The sequence below is a fragment of the Saccopteryx leptura genome, chromosome 1, assembly GCF_036850995.1.
Source record: "Saccopteryx leptura isolate mSacLep1 chromosome 1, mSacLep1_pri_phased_curated, whole genome shotgun sequence".
In the NCBI taxonomy this organism is placed as follows: Eukaryota; Metazoa; Chordata; class Mammalia; order Chiroptera; family Emballonuridae; genus Saccopteryx; species Saccopteryx leptura.
Window position 1 is genome coordinate 391,969,770 of NC_089503.1, and position 27,535 is coordinate 391,997,304.

Here is a 27,535-nt window from a genome sequence, read left to right on the forward strand (position 1 = left end):
TCCTCACGGTTCACGGTAAGCGTGTCTGGCCTCCCCTCCGCCAGCGGTGTTCACGGTCTGAAGGGGGTGGTCACACACAGGACCGCTTCAACCGCATGTTTTTCCTGCCATGTTCCCCGCCAGCCAACTATCTGGGAGACCCCTGGGTCCACAAACATAAATGGCCCATGAAGCAGGGCACTGTCACAGGCCCTGGGGACACTGAGAGATCCACAACCAGCGCCTGCCAGCCAGCCAGCCGGTACCAACCATGGAACCCGGACACCAGAGTGGTGACCTGAAGGCACAGGGTCTGGCTCAGGCCCTGGAGCATCAGGAGGCGGGCTTTGGCGAGGTTCAATGCGGGTGGGCCTGTTTCCTCACCCCTAAAGATGGGATAACAACTCCTACCTCCCAGGGTGTTGGTGCGGATTTAACGGAGGCTCTGTTTACAGAAGCGTTTTTAGAATTGTAAAACCCGTGCCAATGTGAAATATCTCCATTGGGCTGATTAAAAAATAGAAAGATAACGTCCTACCCTGGCCAGATGGCTCGGGCGGTTGGAGCATCCGTCCTGAAGTGCAGAGGATACCGGTTCGATCCCCGGTCAGGGCACGTAGAGGGGTAGATGGATGTTCCTGTCTCTCTAACTAAAATCAATCAATAAATTACCCCCAAAAAATGAAAGAAAAATGTCCTGAGAGAGGTTGGATTCGGTTCGGCCACGGGGCGGAGGGAAGTAGAACCCTACCCCACGGGCCTGGTCCTCCCTGCCCCCCCCCCCTCCCGCCTGCCTGTCCGCTGTCCGCAGGTGGCTGGAGGCAGGCTCCGCTGCCTGCCCAAGGAAGCCGAACGCGGGGAGACAAGGGTCGGTGCGAAAGGAAAGAGATTTATACAGCTGCCTGGCCTTGGCTCTTACAGGGACAGGGAGGTGAGGGCCTCGGCCCCCCCCCCCTCCATCTAATTTTCTTGCTAGCTTTTGGGGAGGTCGGACCCAAAATTCATCTTTCTAACCTTTGGCTGCTCAGTGTCAGAACCAACCCCTGCGCCATCTTGGCCACCGCGGGACACCCCGTGGCGCTCCCGGACTGCCCTCTTGGTATCAGAATCAGTGTGTGTGGGGGGGGACAGGGGGCACAGGAGGACGCACGGTCAGGACGCCTGCGGACGCCACAGCGCTCAACCCCGCTCGGGACGCTGGGCACCGAGCGCGCAAACCCAGGGGAGCTGGCCGGACCCACCCCCCCCGGGGGCCCGCCACCCGTCTACGTAACAGTCATGGAAGTCACCGTAGTGTGCTAGCCTTTGCCTTTGATCTTTCTAGGATGCTGTGTTCCTGTGCGTCTCTTCTGAGGGCCTGGGAGGGTCTCGTTTTTGTCTTTGGGGCTCTAGGTGATGGTGGTTGGTGGGTTGCTTTCATCAGAGGTTTCCATTTAAAATTTAAGCCTTTTTCCCCCCCAAGAGTAAACTAAGGCTGGGGCTAAGGAAAGATCTCAGCGCTAGGTGGCACCCGCGGTCACACCTGGTGGATGGGCGGGCTCCTGGGGCGGGGCGGGGCGCGGCGCTTCATTTCGAACTTCTTAGACTTCTGACCTGGACACGCCGAGGGGCGCACGGCCCCAGCCGGGTCGCGGGGCAGGGGACGCGGTGGACCCGGAGAGATCGTGGGGGGGCCTGTCGCCGTTCTCCCGGGACAGAGGGCCCGGCTGAATTCTTGGCGTCGGGTGAGTAGGCAGAGCTGCGCTGGGCTCCCATGGGTCGGGCCAGCGGAGGGTGCCTGTCCCGCGCGTCTCTGCCCCGGGAGCTGGGCTAGGGGTTAGCGGAGCGCTGCCGCAGACGAGCACGGCTCCTAATTCTGGGTCTTGAGTGAGAACCGTGCGGAATTAAGAAAACAGACTCATTAAGAAAAAAGGATGGGATCAGGAGGCCTCTTGAATGCTGATGGCAATATCCGAGCGCCCCATAGCCCCAGTTTGCTTTATTATATAGCCATATGCAAATCAAGGAAGTCCTTGATACAAAGTTACACATCTGAGGCAAAAAACAGGAACTCTCCCAAGGCATAAAGAGCAATCCCCCCACCATGCATAAGTGAAATCAACCAACATCTGAACAAACAGAGAGTAAGAGGAAGGGCATGTAAATCGCTTCCAGCAACTTAAGGAAGCAAGTGAACTGAGTGCAAATACTCAGCATCATAGCCAATATGGAGGTGGAGAGGGGAGGACTCAGCCTTTTGCTAAACCTGGAATCTACAAAGGCTCTTTGCAAGCACTTGCAGTCTACCACAGTGCGCCTCTCTTCCTGGAGGAGCTCCCGACCCTTGGGCGACTTGAGGGCGACCCGGGGAGTCAGGGGCGTAACCAGTGCGCTCCCACTCCCGGCGCGTAGGACCGGTCCTGGCACGTGCTGGGGAAGGGGAGGTCCCAGAAAGGAGGTTTTTTTTTTTAGGGGGGGTTGCGGGCCCGGGCGCACTGGGAGAACGGGTTGGGGGCGCGCCGCAGCCTTCAGGAGCCAAGAATTAGCCGGCGGGGCTGGGCTGTGGCTGGAAAGGGCCCTCGAGGCGACTGAGCAGAGGTCCGAGGGCCATTTTTTTTTTTTTCGGCCGAGGGACAGGAAAAACTCAAAGTAGCTGGAACATCGCGTGGGAGGCAGGACGGCGAGTCCCACGGCTGTGGTCAGATGTGCCGTGCGAAACTGTTGACCAGTTTTCGCGTTCGAGTCTTGGGTGGGCTCAGAACTGGAGACTAGCGACACATTCCCGCGGGGACTTTCTGGAACGGCGGGACAGGCAGGGAACGGTCTCCGGGGCTGGCGCATCCTCCCTTGCCCCGGGAGCCGTGGGTGCGGTGGGTGCACACGCGCCGCGGGAGGCGGAAGCGCGGGCGGGCAGCCAGCTCCACAGCCGCTGCCCCCAGCCAGTGCGGTTTGGGGACCAGCGACAGGAGTGGGTTTTTCTGCAGGAGAACAGAAAGCCAGGGCCTTGCCGATCATGTTACTGAAACTGTTTCCAAATGTTACCTTCACTGCGTTCCGCGAGAGAGGAAGAGAGATTTTCAACCTTTCCCACGGCACACATACACGAATTACTTACATTCTGTGGCACACCAAAAAAAAAATTTTTTTTTTTTGCCAATATGACCCCCCCCCAAAAATAGATATAATTTTAGTTCATTCACATCGGCCAGCTATATGTGGGTTTTTTTTTCTTGAAATCTAAAGGAAAAGAGGTCTCCCTAAGTAGTCAAATAGTGCCTGTTTTAAGAATTCTTGCGGCACGCGGTGGAAAACCGCTGGAGTAGGAGATTAACCCACACCTGCACTCCTGATAGAACGACTGTGGAGTCTGGAAGGGAAGGAAGGGTGCAGGGAGGGACTCCACTTCACATCCCAGAAACGCACCTTTGCTGTCAGACTTCTTCTCACCGATCCACTGCGCTCCGTTGTCCAATGCCCTTCTCTCTGCTGGGATTTTCATTCCAAAAGAAAAAGGAGGGGGAAAAAAACAGTCATCCGGTTGCGGTGTCTTGATTCTTCCTGTCCCCTCTTCAAGCGGGAGAGGAACATGGAGTGAGTGGCGGACCACAGGCGCCGGGCTCTCTCTGCCAAGAGCAGCTCCATCCAGGGCGCAGCTGGGCGCTGCTTGAGCCCCGAAGAAATGCTTTACAGAGATCTGTATGTATTAGAAATCCAAAGAATCGTGTTGTTGTTGTTCCCAGATGGGACCTTAGAGAGTTGCTCCTTTAATCTTATTTTGCCATGAAACCAGAGCAGAGTTTTGTTTTCTGTGTGTGGGGAGAGACAGTCAGAGAGAGAGACAGATAGGGATGGACAGACAGGAAGGGAGAGATCTCTGATGAGAAACATCAATTCTTTGTTGCAACCCCTTAGTTGTTCATTGATTGCTTTCTCATATGTGCCTTGACCAGGGGCTCCAGCAGACCGAGTGACTGACCCCTTGCTCAGCCAACGACCTTGGGTTCAAGCTGGCGACCTTGGGGTCTCAAACCTGGGTCCTCCGCATCCCAGTCCGATGCTCTATCCACTGCGCCACCGCTTGGTCAGGCCAGAGCAGAGTCTTGAAGAGACTTGTCCCCGGTGTGGATGTGACCACGGCCCAGGTCTGGTTACCTGAGGGGTGTGCTGCTCTTGCTTTGGGACAGCAGAAATCGTGTCCTTCGTGGTGGAGTCTAGGCTTGGCACACTGGTTCTGCTGAGGACCAGGAGCATCCTTGAGCAGCTTAGCATCTCTGCACTTCGGGTTAAAGGGTTCACGGGTACCCCACAGGACAGTGACATTCCATGGCACAGAGCGGGAGCTGGGTCACTTGTGGAGTTCCCTGACCAAAAAAGGAAGCTGTTTCCCATCCCCACCCTCTTGCTGGTGTGTTTTATTTCTCTCTGCTGACCTCAGGCTTCTAGAGCTGAGCACCAGCTGGTGGGTTAGAAGCAGGGTGAAACTCACAGGGGGGTCACTGTCCAAGTTACAGATAAGGAAATTCCTCACCTCTTATTCCCTCCATTTTCCCTTCACTCATTCAGCAGCAGCCACACCAGCCTCTTTGCTACTTTTCAAACATACCAAGCAGGCTCCCACCTCAGGGCCTTTGCACTTGCTATGCTCTCCATTTGGCTGCTCTGCCTCCCTAGCCCTAATCTGGCATTCTGGACAATGGCAGCTGAGTCAGGAGTGACCAGGTCCCTGAACTCTGTCGCTTAGGCTTTTTATATATATATATATTATAATCCTTTTATAATTTATTTATTTTTTACATTTTATTTATTCATTTTTTTAGAGAGAGGCCACACAGAGAGAGAAAGAGACAGAGAAAACAGAGGGAGGAGCAGGAAGCATCAACTCCCATATGTGCCTTGACCAGGCAAGCCTGGTGTTTCGAACCAACGCGACCTCAGCGTTCCAGGTCGAGGCTTTTACCCACTGCGCCACCTTAGGCTTTGAGGAAACCCAAAGGAAGACGACCCTTAGAGCAGATAGATACCTTTGTCACAGGAAACCACATCAAAGCCTGGGGTCTTTGTAAAGCCTCTCTCTCTGCTCCCTGTGACCTCAGGGCCGTATGTAGCCCAGGAAGGTGTCCGGTCAGCCCTGGGAGCAAGGCAGGAGTGGATAAAGCCGGGGAGAGATAACGATGGAAGAGGAGGCAGTTGGCCAGCTGAAGCGGATGGAACCGGTGCAGAAGCTGCTCCCCGGCCCCGGCAAGGGGGCCCTGCAGGCAGCCGTGAAGAGGAAATCCTGGTGGAAGTCCTGGGCAAAGGTGAGGACACCACGCTGGAGAGAGGGCCCGGGTCCTGCACGCCGGCGGCTCTTTTATCCGTTCTGTTCCCCCCACTCCGCTCCACCCCACCCTGAGTGTGCAAGTCAAATGAAGTCTCCAGTTGTTGCAAGCCGAACAACCCCCAGGAAAGGGGGCTCCTACAAGGCCTTTCTCGGCCCCCTGGGCCAGCCTGGCATGCTTCATGGAGTGCTTCCTGAAACTGGTCAGAGTGGTAGCCCTTTTCCTCCGCTTCCCTTGTTTATTTCCAGTATATCTCCTTCCTTTTCATTCATATATATATATATATATATTTCTTTTTAAATCAGCGAGAGAAAGCAAGGCAAACTCCTGTATGCATTCCAACTGGGATCCACCTAGCACGCCCACGAGGGGGTGATGCTCTGCTTATCGAGGTGTTGCTTCCAACCAAGCTGAGGTGGAGGCCATGGAGCCGTTCTCAGCGCCCGGGCCATCTTTGCTCCAATGGAGCCTTGGCTGCGGGAGGGGAAGAGAGAGACAGAGAGGAAGGAGAGGGGGAGGGGTGGAGAAGCAGATGGGCGCTTCTCCTATGTGCCCTGGCCGGGAATCAAACCCGGGTCCCCTGCATGCCAGGCCGACGCTCTACCGCTGAGCCAACCGGCCAGGGCTCCTTTTCTTTTCTATACATCACAGTTATGATGGCTTTGTGCCTGTTTTTTCATGTCTCCCTTACTTCTATGGTTTTGTTTTTCTCTTAGGGTTTTTTTTTTGTTTTTGTTTTTTTGTATTTTTCTGAAGTGAAAAGCAGGGAGGCAGACTCCCGCATGCGCCCGACTGGGATCCACCTGGCATGCCCACCAGGGGGCAATGCTCTGCTACAACCCGAGCCATTCTAGCACCTGAGGCGGAGGCCATGGAGCCATCCTCAGCGCCCGGGCCAACTTTGCTCCAATGGAGCCTTGGCTGCAAGAGGGAAAGAGAGAGACAGAGAGGAAGGAGAGGGGGAGGGGTGGAGAAGCAGATGGGCGCTTCTCCTGTGTGCCCTGGCTGGGAATCGAACCTGGGACTTCCACATGCCAGGCCCATGCTCTACCACTGAGCCAACCAGCCAGGGCCTCTTAGTTTTCTGAACCTTGACACCAGATGTCTGTCTCCACGTGTACAGACTCTTCCAGAAGCGGTTACCTTTGAGGACGTGGCGGTGAACTTCACCCAGGAAGAGTGGGAATGTCTAGATGCCGGTCAGAGGGCCCTCTACCAACAGGTTATGTCGGAGACCTTCAAAAACCTGGTGTCTGTGGGTAAGAAACCATGTTCTCTCAGCAAGTCCCCTGTCCCGGGACCACGTGACATTGTTTCCCCTGGGCGGGCCGACCAGCGCACAAGGCCCTTCCCTGACCCTTGGTTCTCGGTGTGAGAGGAATGAAGGCAGAGCTGACACTTGCAGCGTAAGAACAGTGTTCTCAAACTAGACACCCTGACCTGTTCACCCAGCCGGCACTCCCGGAGCCACTGTTGTGATGACCAGCCGCCAAGTCAGGAGCTGGCCTTCTGAGTGGCTTCCGCCTGCCTCGGTGTATCCCAGAGGACGGCTCTTAAACCAGGGACGCAAAACGAAGTAGCCAGCCATCCCCATGTCACGTGCAGGGGCCAGGCCTGGGACCTCCGTCCTCCTCTCCTCCCCACTCCAGCCAGAATTTTTCTGTCCGATCCAGATCTGATCACCAAGCTCGAACAAGAAGAGAACCAGTGGCGAACAGAGCTCCGCCCCTCAGCTGGAGGAGGTAAGAATCGCAAAGGACAGAGGAGGAGTGGACGCCGGCCTGAGGGGTCTGGGGCTCTGGGTGCTGTCTCCCAGCCTGCAGCCTCCCAGCACGGTCAGGCCTGAGGTCATCTGCTCGAGTCCCTGGCCTGAGGTCACCTGCTCGAGTCCCTGGCCGCGAGAAGGTGAAGCCATAAGCATTCAGGGCAAATGAATGTCTCCAGTTTCTAGGGACTGAGAGACAACATGGAGGTTGCTTACATCAGTGATAATCCTTTGGTGAAAGTTCTTTCCAAGAGAAGGGAAGGAAGGTGGGGGGGCGCACGTGATGTTAAGATGGAGTTGGGGAGACGTGTTCTGCAGAGTCCAGTGAGGACTGGAGAGAAACCAAAAGCCAGGCTGACCACACCCCCTGGTTGCCCAGACGTCCTGGTTTAGACGTCTCATCTTTAAGATTGTATTTATTGATTTTATTTTATTTTTTATCTTTATTTGTAATAAGCCTAGAATAATATACAATACTAATGCAGTAAAATTCATCTCAAAATTATACGAAAGCTAGCCACTTCTGGCCGTTATGCTGAACAACCAAGCCCTGTTTAAATTTCTAAGCATATTGGTAATAAAAGAAAAAATCAGTTAAAATGAAGGGAGAAAAAAAAAGAGAGAGAGAGGAAAAAAAAATGAAGGGAGAGGGATGAGCAAAAACTGAAGAAAATCACAACTTTGGGGTCAGAATCAGCTTCTAGACTCCAGAGCAATAAAATAATCCACATATTGAAATTTGAGAACTTCATTGCCCCAACTAGTCCAACCTGGCTGTAAATTTCAAGCAAACAATTCCAAACATTCTCCATCTGGCTTGATACAGTGTATTAAAACCTCAGCAAGAGGCGGCTCATGTGAGTGAAGAGTACAGGGCACACTGACAAGTAGCTTGTGATCTGGAATGGGAACCACATTCCGTAATGGTAAAGCAGTTTTTTCTTGAACTCTCCCCAATGTAAGACCTTCCTAAGGCTTTTTGTGTGGAGAATCTAATGGGAACACAAACTCTCCTGACTTGGTGATCTTTAACCAGTGCCGTTCAGCAACTATCTCCACAGAGGGATAAAGTTCTTCCTTTACAAAACGTAGATGCTTCTGTCTATTAGTCACCCAAGTAATAACAAGACAGTTTGTCTTCCAGTCTTTTTTTTTGTTGTTGTTCATTTTTTAGAGAGGAGAGGGAGAGACAGAGAGAGACAGAGACAGAGAGAAGAGACAGAGAGAGAGAAGGGGGGAGGAGCTGGAAGCATCAACTCCCTTATGTGCCTTGACCAGGCAAGCCCAGGGTTTCGAACTGGCAACCTCAGCATTTCCAGGTCAACGCTTTATCCACTGCGCCACCACAGGTCAGTAACAAGACAGTTTGGAGCAGCCAGTTTAGGGATAGGTATTTGCTTTATTTGCAGTGGTGATAAATAACTGTACCTGTTACTTCTTTTAACTGATTTGTTCTGCCAGGGTGGATCTATCACAATTACATCATATGTTTTCCCATAATTTAGTGGTGGGTACATACAAGAAATGTCAGACAAAAGAAAACTGCTTTTCGGTGGCACCAGGTATTTCTGTCCCATTAAGGTAGTCACTTTTGTAAATCTAGAGTTGTTTTAAACAATCCTTGAAAATAAATCTTGCTAGTGGCAGACAAGCAATCCATCATCCAGAATCTCGCATCTCACTCTATTTACTGATTTTATCTTTTTTTAATTTTTTTATCTATTTATTTATTGATTTTAGAGAGGAAAGGGAGAGACAGAGAGAGAGAGAGAGGAGAGACAGAGAGAGAGAAGGGGGGGAGGAGCTGAAAGCATCAACTCCCATATGTGCCTTGACCAGGCAAGCCCAGGGTTTCGAACCGGTGACCTCAGCATTTCCAGGTCAAAGCTTTATCCACTGTGCCACCACAGGTCAGGCTTATTTACTGATTTTAGAGAGAGGAGAAGGAGGGAGAGGAGCAGGAAGCATCAACTCGTAGTAGTTGCTTCTATGTGCCTGGATCAGGCAAGCCCAGAGTCTCCAACCAGTGACCTCAGCATTTCAGGTCGATGCTTTATCCACTGCGCCACCACAGGCCAGGCATTAGCTTGATTTTTAAATAGCCTCTCCTTTCATTTGTGTTCAAATATGCATGATGTGTTAGGAATATGTGAGGAAATGTCCTGGCCTGTGTGGCGCGCTGGATAGAACATCGACCTGGATCACTGAGGTCCCTGGTTGGAAACCCTGGGCCTGCCCGGTCAGGACACACAGGACAAGCAACAGGCAAGCAGTGAGCAGCCCAAGTGAAGCAACTATGGCTGATACTTCTCACTCTCCGCCCCTCTGTAAAATCAGGAAATAAAGTCTTAAAAAAGAGGACAGAGCATCGCCCCCTGGTGGGCATGCTGGGTGGATCCCAGTCGGGGCGCATGCGGGAGTCTGACCGCCTCCCCATTTCCAACTTCAGAAAAATACAAATAATAATAATAATAATAATAATAATAAAAGAGGAAAATGGACTTCAAAAAATGTGGTTGTGGGTTAGTTTTAATTTAGTGCTGTTGAAAGATTCCAGTTAAGTTTTTTGCTTTTAATCTGAAAAACTCTAAAGGTTGTTGTAAACTCGAGCCCATGAAGTCCAAGAGGGAGGGTGGGTGTGTGGGCCCCGGGGTGAGGGCAGAGACGGGGGCTTGGGCTGGACGGCGTGTTGGGGCTCTCGGGGTGAAGCCTGTGTTGTTCTTCCTCATTCGTTCGCAGGAAGCAAGAAGGAGGAGCCTGAAGAACGCCCTCAGCCTCTGAGAGCCGAGGGAGCTGGACGCAGAGGGTCAGGCCCGTCCTCTGCCCCAGCGGGGTCCACGGGCAGGACCCACGCGGCCTGGGCTGGGCCTCCCTTCCCCTGCCACGTCTGCGGCAAGTCATTCAGCAAGCGCTCCAACCTGCACAACCACCAGTTCGTCCACAACTTCAAGGGGGAGCATGTCTGCAGCCAGTGCGGGAAGTCGTTCCGCAACCCCAAGGCGCTGGGCTACCACCGGCGCATCCACCTCGGGGAGAGGCCCTTCCGCTGCTCGCTCTGCGACAAGACCTACTGCGACGCGTCCGGCCTGAGCCGGCACCGCCGCGTCCACCTCGGCTACCGGCCTCACTCCTGCGCCTTCTGTGGGAAGAGCTTCCGGGACCGCTCTGAGCTCAAACGCCACCAGAAGATCCACCGGAACCAGGAGCCGGTGGCCAGAAACCAGAAGCGTCCTGTGACACGTCTGGACCCCGCGGGGGGACTCCAGCAGCCCGTGGTCAGGGGTCGGCGGCTCGTGGCCAGGACCCAGGAGCCCCGGTTCAGAACCAAGGGTCCTGTCGCGCACACCCAGCTCTCTCCAGGCAGGAGCCAGGACCCTGCCGCCGAGACCCAGCTGACCGCTGGGAGGACTCAGACACCGGTTCCCACAGCCCCAGGGCCTGTGACCAGGACTCAGGCCGCCACCCGCCGCGTCCACTGCCTGAACGCCAGGTCCGGGTCTCGCCTACCAAAGCCCTCGAGACTCAAGGCCCACTCCTGCCCGTACTGTCCCCTGACTTTCAGTAAGAAGACGTCTCTGACCAGGCACCAGAGGGCGCACCCCAGGGAGCAGCCCCACCGCTGCTTCTGCTGCGGCGAGTCCTTCGGCTCCGCGTCCGGGCTGGTCAGGCACCAGCGGACGCACTGGAAGCAGAGCGTCTACCGCTGCCCCGTCTGCGACGTCTGCTTTGGGGAGAGGGAGGACCTTGTGGGCCACTGGGGGGGCGACCAAGGCAAGGGGCCGCGTCTGGGCAGCCCCCCGACGTGCTGGGCTGTGCTGGCCCAGCGGCTCGGCCTCCTGCACGACGCCACCCCCGCGGCAGGGAGGAAAAGGGGTCTCCCGGGGTCCGCACCCCCGGGGGCGGGGGCAGGGAAGAGAGGGAGACGGGATTCCGAGGAAAAACGGACGAGGCCCTGAGGGTTTTCAATCGCAAATAAATGGCCTTTCTGACGGAGGCCTTTCTTCGTGTGCGCGTCTTCCTGAGGATGGGAATGCAGGCAGGAAAAGGGACGCCGCGCGGCACACGGAAACCGGTATTAATATTTATTCATGAGCACCTAGCTTGTTCCCTGGTGTCGCCCAACCACCGGGCGTCCTTGCTGGATAGAAGGGTGGAGACTGATAGGCGAGACAACGGGGGAGGAAGAGGGAAGAGTCCGAGGGACCCGTCGTCTGTACACGCGGACGGGAATGGGAAGCCGCCTAAAGCAGGTTGAGCGCCCGGTTTTCATCCCCGTTCCCGAGCCCCCGGGGCGGTTTTGTGTGGATTTCTCCCCACGCGCTCCTTCCGGTCCATGCTCCACTTGGCCCATCGGGGCTGAGGTCTTGCGCAAGGTGACCGCCGTTTGCCAAGCTGGCGTGCTGGCGCTGGCACTGAGGAGGCCCCTGGTCTCCGGTTTGTGGCAGGGACCCTCCTCCTGGACAGGAGTCCCCAGCGCAGGCGGGCCCTGATGGGGGGGGGGGGGGGCGCCCGGCTTCCAGACGGAAGACAGGAGCCGGAGCGGGGCAGGCAGGGAGCATGCGGAGAGGGAGCAGCTGGGCAGAGGGAGACGACCGGGGGTGGGGGTGGGGTGAGTAATCAATCCTATGTGAAATTCAGAGCATTCCTGGAAGTGCGTCTGGTTGGAACGTCCCCACAGCGCAGAGGCCGGCGAGGGTGTAACTTGATCGATGCAGCTCCCCAAGGACCGATCAATCCCCCGCTCCTGCCAGGAGGCAACGCCCCTCAGAAGGGGTTTCCTAGAAGGAGAAGATAACTTGGAAAAAAAAAAAGGCTGTGCGTAATTTGTGTCATGAAGCCAGGGAGAGGAAAAGCCCTTTCTGGGGTCCTGTCTCCTTGCCCGCCTCCGTGGGCGGGTCCTGCGCCCTCGCCCGCCCCCGTGGGGGGGGTCCTGTCTCCTTGCCCGGCCTCCGTGGGCGGGTCCTGCGCCCTTGTCCGCCCCCGCGGGCGGGTCCTGCGCCCTTGTCCGTCCCCGTGGGCGGTCTGGGAGCTGAGGAGGGGCCCCTGGCCGCCCTAGGGAATCGGGGAGGAGGGGTGTTGCCCAGGGGCACGGAAGGTGAAACAAGTCCGGCGGCAGGTGGCCGTGCCCTGGCTTCCTTCCCGCCCCCTGTAGAGCGGCCACGGGTGGGCCCTGCCTCCGCGGACCCCTCCTCCACCCAGGCAGCCCGGCCCCTCCCTGTAATCTGGATTTCCATCCCTCGGTGGCCCCCTCTTCCTTGCTTTTCCTGTTCTTGGGTTTTTTCAGCGTATAAGAAAAAGGAAACTTACTTAGCTCTTCAAGAAATTGCCCTGAAAACAGAAAGAAAGCGGTGAATTAGTGGAAGTGGCTGGCTGTTGCCCCACAACCTCCCTGTGTGGGTCGCAGGGACCCCCGTCCCTTTTCCCTAAGGGGCCCCGGGTTCTCCCAGAGCCTGCAGTTGGCCCTGAGGACAGAGGAAGGAAGCCGGGTATTGGGAGCCCCGGTGCATCTTTCTGTCTCCCCCTGAGGCGCCCCCGTTCCCCGCTGCTCGGCGGCCCTGCCGGCTGCCCCGTGGCGGCACCTGCTAGTCTTCGGTGTAGCCAGTTGTAGCAGATGATCAAGGCGACCAGAGGACCGAGCACTGGCACGAGGACGAACAGGGTTACCTTCCAGCAGGGCACCCTCAGGAAGTGGGGGTCTGGGCCGTCGGGGCGGAGACAAACAATGAACCGCGCTCTTCCCTGTTTGTATGTCCGCGCCCCTCCCCCGCCCGCCCCCGCAGCCGGTATCGGGTTTCTTAACGCGTTGGCAGGAGTCTCAGAACACTGCTCATGTTTATCAATAGTTTGAAAATGACAAGTTATTAGCCCTGAACAACATCCTGGTGGGGTTTGGGGCCTTCATTCTTCCTCCGAGAAGCATTCCCTGATTGGTCATGTACGGTTTACCCCTGTATTCATCTGAAAATGTCACCACCTGAGGTCGGTTGCTGACGAGTGTGTATTTTTCCTCTCCAATTAATTCATGGGTGTGTACCTATCACCTCCCCAGCTGGACATCAGGTGGATTTCTGCAGAGGACCTGTGCACCTCCTCTTGTGTTTCCTACCATCCCTACACCGCGCGTGCACAGGTGAAGCGGTTAGTTCCGTGCCTGGAACGCCTGGAAGGGTAGGCACAGGGTTGGGCCAAAGCGGGCTTGCCATTGTCCATATGGAGGAAGACACGCAGGTTGTGACGATCACAAGAGCTGCATCAACTCAGAAGAACGACACGGTGGCACAGCAAACCTGCCTGCCCGCCCCTGTGTCTGCTGTTACCCCAGCCCTCCTAGACGCAGGTGTCTGCTTCAAAGAAGAAGGAAGAGGGAGAGACCAACCAGGAGCCCGGGGCCCTCATTTCCCCAGGTGACTGGCGCCGGCGGAGTGACGCGGCTGACCCAGGAGGGCCAGGGGCCCCAACACTTACCAAAAGTCCTGTGAAGATTCTCTGAAAAGGAAAAAAAAAAATGAGGGGGACTTAGAAGGCACTCGAAAGCCATATACTCTTCCTTCTCTGAGCCTTTTTTAATTTTTTAAAAATATTGTTTAAAGGTTTTATTTATGCATTTAGGAGAGAGAGAAAAAGGGGGGAGGAGCAGGAAGCATCAACTCCCCTATGTGCCTTGACCAGACAAGCCCAGGGTATCGAACCGGTGACCTCAGCGTCGATGCCCTATCCGCTGTGCCACCACAGGTCAGGCCCTTTCTTTTTAAATCACTTAAAATTGTTTATAGCTGAGGGTTGGGGGGAGAAGGAGGGACACAAAGTGAAACTAATATAAGGTGCCGGAGGGTGATCTGACTCTGGGTGATGGGTCTACAGCATGGCCTCCTGTCCAAATGATGTGGAGGTGTGTTCTCTAAATCTATGTGCTCTACTGGGCCAATGCCACCCTGCTAAATTTAATTGTCTGGATAAAAATAAATTTTAGCCTGGCCTGTGGTGGTGCAGTGGATAAACCTTCGGCCCGGAATGCCAAGGTTGCTGGTTCGAAGCCCAGGGCTTCCCTGGTCAAAGCACATACAGCAAGCAAGCAATGAACAACTAACATGAAGCAGCTGTGAGTTGATACTTCCCATTCCACGCTCCCTTCTCTCTCCTGTCTCTGTAAAATCAATAAATAAAGTATTTTTTAAAAATAAATAAACTTTAACGACTGTTTGTAGCTGACACAGGGACACAGGACAGGCAGTGAGGGGAGCAGTGGGGTCCTGCGTCTATCCTGGGTGACTGCAGGGGAGAGGAAGGGTATTTTTCTATCATTTCTTGGCTGCTTTGGGAGTTTTAAATAGTGAACTTCCTGCCTGAAGGGAACGCAGGGTATTGGGACAGAGGCAGGGATGGCCTGAGAAAAACGACCATTTCAGTTAATGCCCCAAACCAGAAGGGAGCAACGGAGAAAGGACGGTGCCCGGACTCACCTATCTCTGCGCGAAGTTTTCCTAAAATAGAAAGAGGCAACGTTTTTAGTTCCTGCTCCAGCGGGAGATGCGCCCTTCCACACCCAGCACCCGGGGCCTTGGTGCCAGCTTCCTGCCCAGCCCGGGAGCACTGGGCTCGGAGCTGAGAGTTCAGGCTCTTTTCCTGGCTAATGACTGGATTAAATATTGGGATCAAGAAGGTGGAGAGGAGGCCCTGGCCGGTTGGCTCAGTGGTAGAGTGTTGGTCTGGCGTGCAGGAGTCCCGGGTTTGATTCCCGGCCAGGGCACAAAGGAGAAGCGCCCATCTGCTTCTCCACCCCTCCCCCTCTCCTTCCTCTCTGTCTCTCTCTTCCCCTCCCACAGCCGAGGCTCCATTGGAGCAAAGTTGGCCCGGACGCTGGGGATGGCTCCTTGGCCTCTGCCCCAGGCACTAGAGTGGCTCTGGTCACGACAGAGCGGCGCCTCAGATGGGCAGAGCATCGCCCCCTGGTGGGCATGCCGGGTGGATCCCGGTCGGGCGCATGTGGGAGTCTGTCTGACTGCCTCCCTGTTTCTGGCTTTGGGAAATAATAAATAAATAAATAAATAAATAAATAAATAAATAAATAAATAAATAAAAAAGAAGGTGGAGAGGCTGGGGGGGGGGGCACAGCAAAGCCCCAGAACCACGGAGGGTTTTATCACCTTCCCACGGCTTCCGCTCCTTTTCCTGGTCTTAGTCCACTTTGCAGCTCCACCCCGCTGGGCAGGCACTTTGTAAAGGTGAAGCCACTTCCATCTGAACGAGGAAGGGAGGGACTAGACACTTAGTGAGCAGCTGCTTTGTGACTGGCTCTGTCCTGTCCAGTACCGGGCACTTTACATAACAGGATCCCCTTTTTAACCCTCCCTTGTGATTGAGGAGGGAGGCTTGACAGATGGTTCTGCTCCACAGATGGGGTGACTGAGACTGGGAGAGTCAAGAAACTGGAGCTGGGACTCAAACCCAGGCCGCTCAGCTCATTGATCCGGTCCCTTCTGCTCATTCTGCCAACCGAGGGCCTTTTCCGTGGGGGATGAATTCAAGGGGAGGAAAAAGACCCCCACCTTTTTTTAGGTGAAAAGAGGGGACCTAGTGAGGCAGACTCCCACATGCACCCCAAATGGGATTCATCCAGCAACCCTGTCTGGGGCCAATGCTGGAGAACCAAACTATTTTTAGTGCCTGAGGCTGAGGTGCTCAGACCAACTGAGCTATCGATCCTCAGTGCCAGAAAAAAGTCCCCATTTTTTATGTCACCGACACCCCACCTAATCCAAGCCCCTTCCTGCTGCTTCATCCTCTTAGGATGGGAGGGGAAAGAGGAGAATTCAAGGTCCCGCGTGCTTTGGCTTTGAGAACGCTTGGGAGGCAGGGCTTGACAACTGAACACAGAAGAGTCCTTAGTTTTGAAAGGAAAACGGGGAACCTGTTTTTGAATATTTTGTAGTAGGAACTTCTACTCACAGTATTTTTATTTAATCCCCTAATAGTCTAGACCAGTGGTTCTCCAAGTGTGTGCCAGGGCACACTGGTGCACCCTAGAAGATTTCCAGGTGCACCCTATGGTATTCCAGAGAAATATGTGCCTGTTGGGACCAAAAAACCAACAGGGTTTTTGGAGTTTAGATTTTTGGGGGCCAGAGGTGTGCGGAATTGTCTGTAAGCTGATAGTCTGCCCAACCCCCCACCTCACTTGCCTGATTAGGTTGCAAAAGGCTGTTAAGCTGTGGTGCTGGATTGTTTACACTACCCCCCATGTTCCCCAGAAAGACTGGAGGCAAGTTTCTTCTATCCTTTGTTTGATGTAAAGTTATGATGATATGTATGGTGGGCATTTTGGATTGATGATTAAACATAAGGAATTGTCTCTTGAAGCCTTTTGGATTTCTATAAAAGAAGAATATGTGGCAATATCTAAAAAAGCTTTAAACATTTTACTACAATTTTCAACATCCTATTTATGTGAATTAGGATTTTCTACCCTCAACACAATGATGAGTAAAAAAAGAGGAATTCTTCAACATACTGACGAGGAAATGTGAGTTTGCCTTTCAAATATCTGCCCAGACATTGAAGAAATTGCTAGGACACATCAGGCTCATGTTTCTCATAAACACAAGAATGAAAAAACTTAACACATTCGTGTCAGGACCTGTCGAATTTACTAAATCTTACTAAGAATGTATCTATATATATAAATAGATAACTTTTGTCATTTTTTTTATTTTTAACACCCCCCCCCCCTCCATTTTTTTTGTATTTTTTTCTGAAGCTGGAAACAGGGAGCCAGTCAGACAGACTCCCACATGCCCACCAGGGGGCGATGCTTTGCCCATCTGGGGGGGTCGCTCTGTCCCAACCAGAGCCATTCTAGCGCCTGAGGCAGAGGCCATGGAGCCATCCTCAGTGCCCGGGCCATCTTTGCTCCAATGGAGCCTCGGCTGCGGGAGGGGAAGAGAGAGACAGAGAGGAAGGAGAGGGGGAGGGGTGGAGAAGCAGATGGGCGCTTCTCCTATGTGCCCTGGCCGGGAATCGAACCCGGGACTCCTGCACGCCAGGCCGATGCTCTACCACTGAGCCAACCGGCCAGGGCCATATTTGACATAATTTTTATAACATATTTCTCAGAAACTTGTATATAGGGCGCCTACAATTATTTGTAGGATTTTAAATGCGCCCCAACTTCAAAAAGGTTGAGAACCACTGGGCTAGACCCACCCGACCCTTCACCTCAGTCTCCCCTGATGAGCGAAAGTGCCCCATGGGGCGCGGGGGCCGGGAGATGGGGCTCAGGCCTGAGCTCTGCGACTCAACAAGCGGTCAGGCTGAGGGTGAATCACGGAGCCACTCCAGCCCTCAGGGTGACGTGTCACCCTACCTCCCGCGGAGAGGCACGTGTCTATTATCCACAGCAGAGCGCTCCGTGCCTTGTCAATCCTGCATGATGGAATTCTGGACCCAGAAGTCATTAAAAAGGAATGTCCACCAGGTTCTCAGGGGGCTGGATCCCAAGCCGCCCACCGGCCAGCCAGTACCTCTCAGTCTGCGCTGCAGGTAGAGGAAGGCCAGGCCGACGGCCAGCTGCAGGAGGAGCACGGGCAGGACCGCGATGACCACCAGCACCGCAGGGCTGATCCAGTAGAAGGGATCTGAAAGGCAGAACCGGCAGCGCGCACGGCTGTACCGGACACGCCCGGCGGAGCGCGCGCCCGGGGCTCCGCGGACAGAGCAGGTGCCCAAGGGAACGCGTGTCACCAAGACTCAGAGAGGGCGCAGAATGGGGACCCGAGGTTGGTCTTGAAGGAAAGTGGGCTTCTGAGAGGGTCTGGAGGTTGGAACTGCAGCACTAGAGGTTACATTGTGGCTAAATTGGAAGAGGTTTTGAGAACCGGCTAAAGGGACTTGGACCGATCTCATCGTCAAGGGGACAGGGTATGCTGACAGGTTCCAAGCTGAGGAGCCACAGGACTTGATTACTGACTGCAGGAGTAGGGGAGACCCCGGGGAGGCCAGTTTAGAGGCCAGGGGCGTGATGACAGTAAAAACAGGAGAGTGGACAAGGCCAGGGGCAGAGCTGGAGGAAGTCAAGGGGTCTGTGAACTTAAATAGGAAAAAATAATAATAATACATATATTCAGTAATGTTCAAACGGAAATTTAGGTTTTCCCCCCAATTATGTTTGTAACCAACACACTACAACAATATAAACAGAACCTGGGACTTTGTCATTAATAAAAAAACCACAGATGTTTTTATATCACATTGAATTGTTGCACAAATCTCAAAACATCATCTAACGTTCATCATTATTTTGAAATTACAATAATTATTAGAGTTAGCTCATCTTGTTATTTTAATATTTTGTTAACTATTTCAGTACAAACGTATATATATACATATATACTTTAAAATTTTTTTAATTCATTTTAGAGAAGAGAAAGAGAGTGAGAGAGAGAAAGAGAGAGAGAGAGAAAGTGGGGGAGGAGCAGGAAGCATCAACTCCCATATGTGCCTTAGACCAGACAAGTGCAGGGTTTTGAACCAGTGACCTCAGAGTTCCAGGGTGACGCTTTATCCACTGTGCCACCACAGGTCAGGCATATATATACTTTTTTTTTAAAGTGAGAGGAGGGGAGACAGAGAGACAGACTTCCACATGCAAACCTACTGAGATCCAAGGGGCAAGTCCCCTACCCAACAATGATCTGCACGTCATAGACTAATGCTTGGTGACCAAGCTATTTTTAGCACCTGAGTCAGAGGCTCCAAGGAGCTATCCTCAGCTCAGGAGGGCCAACTTCCTGGAATCAGTTGAGCCATGGCTGCAAGAGGGGAGGAGAAAAGAGGAGAGGAAAGGTGGAGAAGCAGATGGTCACTTCTTCTGTATGCCCTGACCGGGAATCAAACCTGGGACATCCATACGCCAGATGGATGCTCTACCACTGAGCAAACTGGCCAGGGCCAAATGTGTCATATTTTCTGTATTTAAAACACTCTTTTGAGAAAGGGTCCATCACCTCCACGATCTGCCAAAGAGGAGCAATGCACACACACAAGGGTTCTGGAGCTTTTGAGAAGGGAGGATCCGTGGAGCCGGGTAACCCAGCAAATGAGGAGTGGGGCGGGTGATGAGGGGGAGTCAGCTTCCGCTTCCACCTCATTCAGATTCTATAGTCTGCTTGGGGGTGCCCAGAGCTCGGCCTGTCCAGTCTCACCGTGCCGTGTTGCAGCCCAAACCTTCTCACCTTGTTCTCTGTCTTGGGGGGGTGGGGGGAGCTGGATGGAGACACTGCCCTCGGAGTTAGGAATGAAGTCACAGCGAGTGACACCAAATGGGTCTGGAAGGTCCCTGAGGTATAACTGCAATCATAGAAAATGCAGTGCCCTGGCCGGTTGGCTCAGCGGTAGAGCATCGGCCTAGCGTGTGGAGGACCCGGGTTCGATTCCCGGCCAGGGCACACAGGAGAAGCGCCCATCTGCTTCTCCACCCCTCCGCCACGCTTTCCTCTCTGTCTCTCTCTTCCCCTCCCGCAGCCAAGGCTCCATTGGAGCAAGGATGGCCCGGGCGCTGGGGATGGCTCCTTGGCCTCTGCCCCAGGCACTAGAGTGGCTCTGGTCGCAACATGGCGACGCCCAGGATGGGCAGAGCATCGCCCCCTGGTGGGCAGAGCGTCGCCTCTGGTGGGCGTGCCGGGTGGATCCCGGTCGGGCGCATGCGGGAGTCTGTCTGACTGTCTCTCCCTGTTTCTAGCTTCAGAAAAATGAAAAGAAAAAAAAAAAAAAAGAAAGAAAGAAAAGAAAATGCAGCAAAGTCTCCTTTCAAGTTCTCATCAGGAGTTAAGTGTGGCAACGTGACCCGGCAAGCACATACTTGAGCTCTTTGGGGGCACACCTTCTGCACGTATTCAAAAGGTTAGAATCACAAAACAAGACAACAAAAGACATTGTGAACCTTCTGATGTAAAGCGGTTGGTATGCAGTATCCCCTAGGAAGTGTGCTTGACGGAGTAAATCAAACCTGCATGTGGAGGTGCACGCCTCTATCCACTCCAGCTGACAGGAAGGACGGGGTAGGGCGCACCGAGTTAAACAGCCGAGAATGAAATCAGCAGAATCTAGAGCGTGGGAAACACTGCAGGCCACACACCAGCGTGTGGATCTTGTCTGCACGTCATTCAAACACACCAACAGTAAAAATGTACTCACGAAACGATCAGGAAAACTTCAACTCTGACTGGGTGTTGATGACACGAAGGAATTTTTGTTAATTTTAAAAAAATGTGATGATAGGATTGTGGTAATAATATTTTTAAATACTTTTCCATTTTACTCTGTTATTATTATATTATTATTATTAAATGTACTGTGGTGACAGCCCTGTATCGTCCTGAATACAGAGGTGACCAGTTCAGTACCCGGTCAGGGCACATACAGGAGCAGATTGATGTTCCTGTCTCTCTCTCTCTCTTTCTTATCCTCTCACTAAAATCAATAAATAAACTTTTTTTAAAAAAGACTTTATTGGGGTGATATCATTTAATAAAATTATACAGGTTTCAAGCATACATTTTTAAAAAGATTTTACTTATTCATTTTAGAGAAGAGAGAGAGAGAAGAGGGAGGAGCGGGAAGCATCAACTCCCATATGTGCCTCAACCAGGGAAGCCCAGGGTTTTGAACCTGTGAAGTCAGCATTCCAGGTCTACGCTTTATCCACTGCGCCACCACAGGTCAGGCAAATTTTATTTTAAGAGAGAAAACGAGAGATGAGAAGCATCAAGTCATGTATTTTACTTACAAAGGAAAACTTTCTTCCCTGAGGCAAAGTTTTAAGATTACTTTTTTTTAATCGGTATGCTGTGGGTGGGGCATACTGTGTGTGCTGTGGGTGGGGCATACTGTGTGTGTAGTCATTGAACTAGGAAGTTAATACATAAGAAGGAGGAAATCCTGCAAATTGGAGAGGTCTCCAGTAGCATAATTCTAGCAGGTAAAAATCACCCTCCCCCCCAAAAAAACCCCCAAAACTGCTGTAAGAAGAACATTCTGTGACACACAAAGCTATTTTCACACCCTGCCATCCTAGAAATGGCTCTTTGTTACGCTGCGTACAATGCCAGCCTCTGGCTCCAGCCTGTAGCCGCGCCTGAGACACAACAGTGATCTATTGTCTGTTGCAGCCTGGGGTGTTTTGCTACAGGTGGGGAGGAGGGGAGGGGAGAAGGGGACAAGGCCCTGAGGCTCTGGCCCTCAGAGCACATTTGTCCTTCAATTAAACAGCAGTTAACTTTCACCCTGACTGCATAGCTCAGTTGATTAGAGCACCTTCCTGAAGCATAAAGGTTGCAGATTTGATTCCAGGTCAGGGCGCAGATAAGAGTCAACCAAAGAATGTATAAACAAGGGAAACAACAAATTGATCTCTCTCTCTCTCTCTCTCTCTCTCTCAGTCAATAAATAAAAATTTTAAAAATAGCAATTGCCCTGGCCAGTTGGCTCAGTGGTAGAGCGACAGCCCGGCATTGGAAAGTCCCGGGTTTGATTCCCGGCCAGGGCACACAGGAGAGGCGCCCATCTGCTTCTCCACCCCTCCCCCTCTCCTTCCTCTCTGTCTCTCTCTTCCCCTCCCACAGCCAAGGATCCACTGGAGCAAAGATGGCCCGGGTGCTGGGGATGGCTCTGTGGCCTCTGCCTCAGGTGCTAGAATGGCTCTGGTCATGGCAGAGCCACGCCCCCTGGTGGGCAGAGCATCGCCCCCTGGTGGGCATGCCGGGTGGATCCCAGTCGGGCACATGCGGGAGTCTCTCTGACTGCCTCCCTGTTTCTAGCTTCGGGGAAAAAAAAATAGCAATTAACTTTTTTAAGTGAGAGAGGGGAGATAGTGAGACAAACTCCTGCATGCGCCCTGACTGGGATGCACCCAGCAACCCCTGTCTGGGGCCAATGTTCGACTCAACCGAGCCACTGGCTGCAGGAGGAGATGAGAGAGAGAAGTGGGAGAGGGAGGAGGAGAGAAGCAGATGGTCGCTTCTCATGTGTGCTCCAACCGGGGATTGAACCCGGGATATTTATACGCCAGGCTGATGCCCTCTCCACTGAACAAACCGGCAATGAACTTTCAAAGCTCCCTCTTCATCCACTTCTCTTTGTCTACATTATAACCATAAACAAAACAAAACAACAACAACAAAATAATAATAAATTGCAAAGTCCCCATCACACGAAACATTACTGAATATGAAATGTAGGAGAAACAGAGGGGTGGCAGTAAAGTCTACAGGTGAGGGCCTGACCTGTGGTGGCGCAGTGGATAAAGCGTCGACCTGGAACACTGAGGTCGCTGGTTCAAAACCCTGGGTTGTCTGACCTGTGGTGGCGCAGTGGATAAAGCGTCGACCTGGAACACTGAGGTCGCTGGTTCAAAACCCTGGGCTTGTCTGACCTGTGGTGGCGCAGTGGATAAAGCGTCGACCTGGAACACTGAGGTCGCTGGTTCAAAACCCCGGGCTTGCCTGGTCAAGGCACATATGGGAGTTGATGCTTCCTGCTCCTCCCCCCTTCTTTCTCTCTGTCTCTCTTCTCTAAAATGAATAAATAAATACAGGTGACACCTCTCTCTCTCTCGCTCTCTCTCTCTGATTACACTCACGCGTTTCTCTTACTTGTTTACTCACTTCAACTATGTTTACCAGGAACACGTCTCTCAAAAACATTTCTCATCTAGTAAACTACCACAAACACCTCAGCGTTGGAATTTTGCAGTAGGAGTTGGTCAATTTGACCCTTTATTTTTGGTATTTATAACAAACAAACAAGGAGAGAGTCCAAAGAGAACACGAAGGGAAAGGTCTGCTTGTCACCTTGGTTAACCGTGAGGTCATCCATATTCCTCTTCTAGTAGCACAAGCCAATCAGACGTGCATTGTTCTGAATTTTGCTGCCTCCATTTATATTTTTATATATTTTGGTTTTTGTTTCTTTAATTTTTGTTTCTTTATTTCTTCTTTATACGTGCCCACAAATGTACATGGTATCTATGTTATATGCGTGGTTAGTTATAATCTTTTTAAAATGTTTTATTTATTCATTTTCGAGAGATGAGCAGGAGAGAGAGAGAGAGAGAGATAAAAGGGAGGAGGAGCAGGAAGCATCAACTCCCATATGTGCCTTGACCAGGCAAGCCCAAGTTTTTTTGTTTTGTTTTTTTAATTTTTTTTCAATTTTTATTTATTCATTTTAGAGAGGAGAGAGACAGAGAGAGAGAGAGAGAGAGAGAGAGAGAGAGGAGAGACAGAGAGAGAGAAAGGAGGGAGGAGCTGGAAGCATCAACTCCCATATGTGCCCTGACTAGACAAGCCTGGGGTTTCGAACCGGCAACCTCAGCATTCCAGGTCTACACTCCATCCACTGAACCACCACAGGTCAGGCTAGTTATGACCTTTTATGCTCTTTGGTTGTGGATCCTACACCACCCTCCTCCCCCCTCTTCTGCAGAGTGAACCACATTAACTTCCTTACGGATCTCCTTTCATATTTTTTTCTTCAGAAATACACATAACATAGTCACAAACATAGAGCTTTTTGTTGTTGCTGTTCCCTGCATTGTGTAGCTTGCTTTTTTTTCACTCAACAGTAATTTATGGAATGTCTCCAAAGCCATCTCCTGTAAGCCCTAAAACACTCTTTTTAATGGCTGTATAATATTCCTAGCACGGATAACTACCTTTATGCCGTCACTTCCCTACCTGACTTTGAACCCGGATCCTCTCTCCTTCTGAGTAACGAGGCCGCAGACGCTGTGAGCACACACAATGCTCCTGCGCTGATGTACATATTTATAGAATCGGTTCCCGGGAGAGAGATGCTTGGCTGGAGGCTTTCACCTCAAGTAAGAAAATGACTGAAGTCTCAGAGGGAGTTCTTTTTTTTTTTTTTTTTTTTTTTGTATTTTTCTGAAGCTGGAAACGGGGAGAGACAGTCAGACAGACTCCTGCATGCGCCCGACCGGGATGCACCTGGCACGCCCACCAGGGGGCGACGCTCTGCCCACCAGGGGACGATGCTCTGCCCCTCCGGGGCGTCGCTCTGCCTCAACCAGAGCCACTCTAGCGCCTGGGGCAGAGGCCAAGGAGCCATCCCCAGCGCCCGGGCCATCTTTGCTCCATTGGAGCCTTGGCTGCGGGAGGGGAAGAGAGAGACAGAGAGGAAGGGGGGAGTGGAGAAGCAAATGGGCGCTTCTCCTATGTGCCCTGGCCGGGAATCGAACCAGGGTCCCCTGCACGCCAGGCCGACGCTCTACCGCTGAGCCAACCGGCCAGGGCCTCAGAGGGAGTTCTTAACCACCCAACAGGTGATACCTGGTCTTTGTGTGTGTGTGTGTGTGTGTGTGTGTGTGTGTGTGTGTGTGTGATAGAGACAGAGAGACAGAGAGAGGGACAGATAGGGACAGACACACAGGAAGGGAGAGAGGTGAGAAGCATCAATTCTTTTGTTGAGGCTCCTTAGTTTCCTTAATTGTTCATTGATTGCTTTCTCATATGTGCCTTGATGGGGGTGGGGGTTGGGGGGTGGCTACAGCAGAACTAGTGACCCCTTGCTCAAGCCAGCGACCTTGGGCTCAAGCCAGCGACCATGAGGTCATGTCTATGATCCCACGCTCAAGCCAGCGACCCCACACTGAAGCCGGCAATCTCGGGGTCTCAAACGTGGGTCCTCCGCATCCCAGTCTGGCGCTCTCTCCACTGCGCCACCGCCTGGTCAGGCTGTGACACCCGGTCTGACGCGGCCCGACTCACCTTCCACTTTCAACTCCACGGCGGCCTCCTCTTGGTAAGAGTGGTCTCGGAAGAAGCAAGTGAAGCCGCCTTCGTCGGAGAACCGTACGCTCCTGATGCGCAGCGTCACCCTGCCCTCGCCCAGGGCGTCTTTCAGCAGCTCCGTCCGGCCCCGGTACTCCAGCGCCTGCTCCCCGTCCTGGTCCCTGCCGTTCCGGTAGAGGTGGACCACCCGGGAGAAGGGCGGCCGGTACCACCCCACCTCCATGCCGGTCGCGTTCCTTCCGGGAGACAAGCGGCAGGGCAGCTCCACTTCGCGCCCCACCAGAGCCCAGATGGGGCGCCCTGGGCCCACGACTCGGAACTGGCCTGTCGCAGACACCGAGGAAAAGAGACTGAGCGTCAGAGGGAACCCTGAACCACGGCCCCGAAGCAGGAGAGGCAGAGGTGCTCAGGCTTTTACATGGAGTTTCGAGTAAACCTTTGAAGTGGCATTCTAGAACCAGGAAAGAGCTGTTTTTCTTCTTGAATATTTATATAATACTATATATTATTGATAGATACCTGAATTCCAAACTGCCCTCTTGATGTTCCGCTTATCTGTCAGACCTCACCCTTACTGGACTAATGACCCTGAGACAGAGGAATTCCAAAAAAGCTGAGAAGCCGCCCCAAGGAGGGGCTCCGGACACACCAGCACTATTGATTCAACACCCACATGCTCCAAGCCCCCCAAGGAGAAGCATTCTGGACATACCGGGACTTTTGCCTCAGTATCCCCTCAGGCTCTCCCAAACACTACATAACTCGCCCCTAGTCTGTAACTGGTGCTCTTCTCCCCCAGGAGAAGTGCCCGGCAGGGTTCCTTTCTTCCTTTCAATAAAGCCTGTGACTCTGGTCTTTCGGACTCCCATGGATTCCAACAATTATATATAATGTGTACACACACACACACACACACACACACACAAAGCATCTCCGGTTACTGAGATAGGAGTGCCCTGGACAGAACATTCTGGCATGTGGTCATCCTGACAGACAGATGCTGCTCGCCTCTCTGCCGACTGTGGCCGCCTGGGATTCTCCAGCCTGGCTTTTCCGTCCCACCTTTGGAACGTGGTCTAGCTCCTGGCAGTTGGATTCTGGGCGTGCCTCCCCGTTCGGACTTGGCCACACTGACCCCTGCTCTCCTCTGCTGCTGCCTCTCTGCCGCTTCGCTGCCCTCTGCTGGTTCCCCCGCCCTGTTCCCAAACTCTTCTCCGCTGCGACCTTGCGCCTTAGCCCTGGCTACAGCCCCTGGACACACACACACACACGCACACACACCACGCCGCTCCGGTCTTTTCTGACCAGGACCAGGACCGGGACTGTTGTCTCCTCAAACTAGAAGCAACTAGAAGAGAAAGCCGGCTCCCCTGCTCACCTGCAAAGGTTTCCCAGGGAGCGCAGGCCCTGGGCCTCCCCTGGCCAGGCCTACCTAATGCTGGGAATCTGTCTTCTGTTTCTTGTATCTCTCCCCAGCGCCTGAGCACAGGGCACCTCGACAAAACGCGGTGCCTGGTCACGCAGAACAGAGCTCTCAACTAGGACAAGGCGCCACCACCCAGCAAACGTGGACTGCAGGGGGCTACGGGCACTCCCACACGTGTTATGTATGTATCTCCTCTCCCTGGGTCCTGACAGCAACCCCCAGAGGCTGGGATTTATTCTATCCCTCATTTGTGACAAACCAAAGCTAAAGAAAGGCCAGGTAAGAATGAGTTCAAGGCCTGACCAGGTGGTGGCGCAGTGGATAGAGCGTCGGACTGGGATGCAGAGGACTCAGGTTCGAGACCCCGAGGTCGCCAGCTTGAGCGCGGGCTCATCTGGTTTGAGCAAAGCTCACCAGCTTGGACCCAAGGCCCCCCTGGCTTAAGCAAGGAGTTACTCGGTCTACTGAAGGTCCACAGTCAAGGCACATATGAGAAGGCAATCAATGAACTAAGGTGTTGCAATGCGCAACAAGAAACTAATGATTGATGCTTCTCATCTCTCCGTTCCTGTCTGTCTGTCCCTGTCTATCCCTCTCTCTGACTCTCTCTCTCTCTCTCTGTCTCTGCAAAAATAAATAAACAAATAAATAAATAAAAAGAATGAGTTCAAGGAGAGCCTGGAGTTAAGGTCACGTTGAGGAGTTCGGGCTCCATTCTGAGAGCTGCAGGGAGCCACGAGGGTTTCTGAGGGGAACAAGGTCTGCACGTCTGTCTGTCTGCGCTTCTTCCTGGAGGACCAGCCGAGGGCGGTGTACCTCGGGGAACGGGGCTGTCTGCTCTCAGGGCCCCTGGGGCAGCACTAAAGACCAGTCTTACCTGCATGGCCAGGGGACATCTGCAGGAGGAGGAGGAGGAGCAGGCCCGGGAGGCCGCTGGGCAGGCAGGAGCTCAGCACACGGGCCATCTCCGCTCTCACTGGGGACAGAGCCCCCGCGGCAGGCGCAGGCCCAGCAGAGGCCCTGGGGCGTGTGCTCCCACCCCCGCCGGCGGGGAAGCCTGCGGTCGATCTGGGCGGGCAGGGCTGCGGCCTCGCCTCCCCCGCCACCCACGCCGCAGCTGTGCTCCGCGGACCAGCCGGTGTCACCCGCCCCGCGCTGACACAAAAGGGCCACAGACCTAGGCGGCCACCGGGGTCTGCCCTCCCACCCCCTCCGAGCTTCGGAGCAGAGGCTGCCTGGTACTGGGCCTTCCTCCCCCACGCCTCCC

General features: G+C 53.4%; 2 protein-coding genes across 3 annotated transcripts; one reads left to right on the forward strand and one right to left on the reverse strand.

Annotated features, from left to right (window-relative positions):
• The first annotated feature begins 1,657 nt into the window (after positions 1-1,657).
• On the forward strand, positions 1,658-11,029 carry ZFP57 (ZFP57 zinc finger protein). The gene is made up of 5 exons (XM_066359946.1): positions 1,658-1,703; positions 5,052-5,255; positions 6,400-6,535; positions 6,950-7,018; positions 9,781-11,029. The coding sequence occupies exons 2-5, from the start codon at positions 5,130-5,132 to the stop codon at positions 10,995-10,997; spliced, it is 1,548 nt and encodes a 515-aa protein (XP_066216043.1). The 5' UTR covers positions 1,658-1,703; positions 5,052-5,129; the 3' UTR covers positions 10,998-11,029.
• A 79-nt stretch (positions 11,030-11,108) lies between these two features.
• MOG (myelin oligodendrocyte glycoprotein) lies at positions 11,109-27,270 on the reverse strand. Of its 2 annotated transcripts, none has more exons than XM_066359966.1 (8): positions 27,146-27,270; positions 24,819-25,166; positions 17,559-17,672; positions 14,502-14,522; positions 13,507-13,527; positions 12,621-12,737; positions 12,349-12,369; positions 11,109-11,819 (listed from the first exon to the last, which is right to left on the reverse strand). In XM_066359966.1, exons 1-8 carry the CDS (start codon positions 27,231-27,233, stop codon positions 11,806-11,808), a joined length of 744 nt encoding a protein of 247 aa, XP_066216063.1. In that variant the 5' UTR covers positions 27,234-27,270; the 3' UTR covers positions 11,109-11,805. The 2 variants fall into 2 exon arrangements, with proteins under 2 accessions (XP_066216063.1, XP_066216062.1); XM_066359965.1 differs by having other exon boundaries at positions 11,109-11,836.
• Positions 27,271-27,535: the final 265 nt, after the last annotated feature.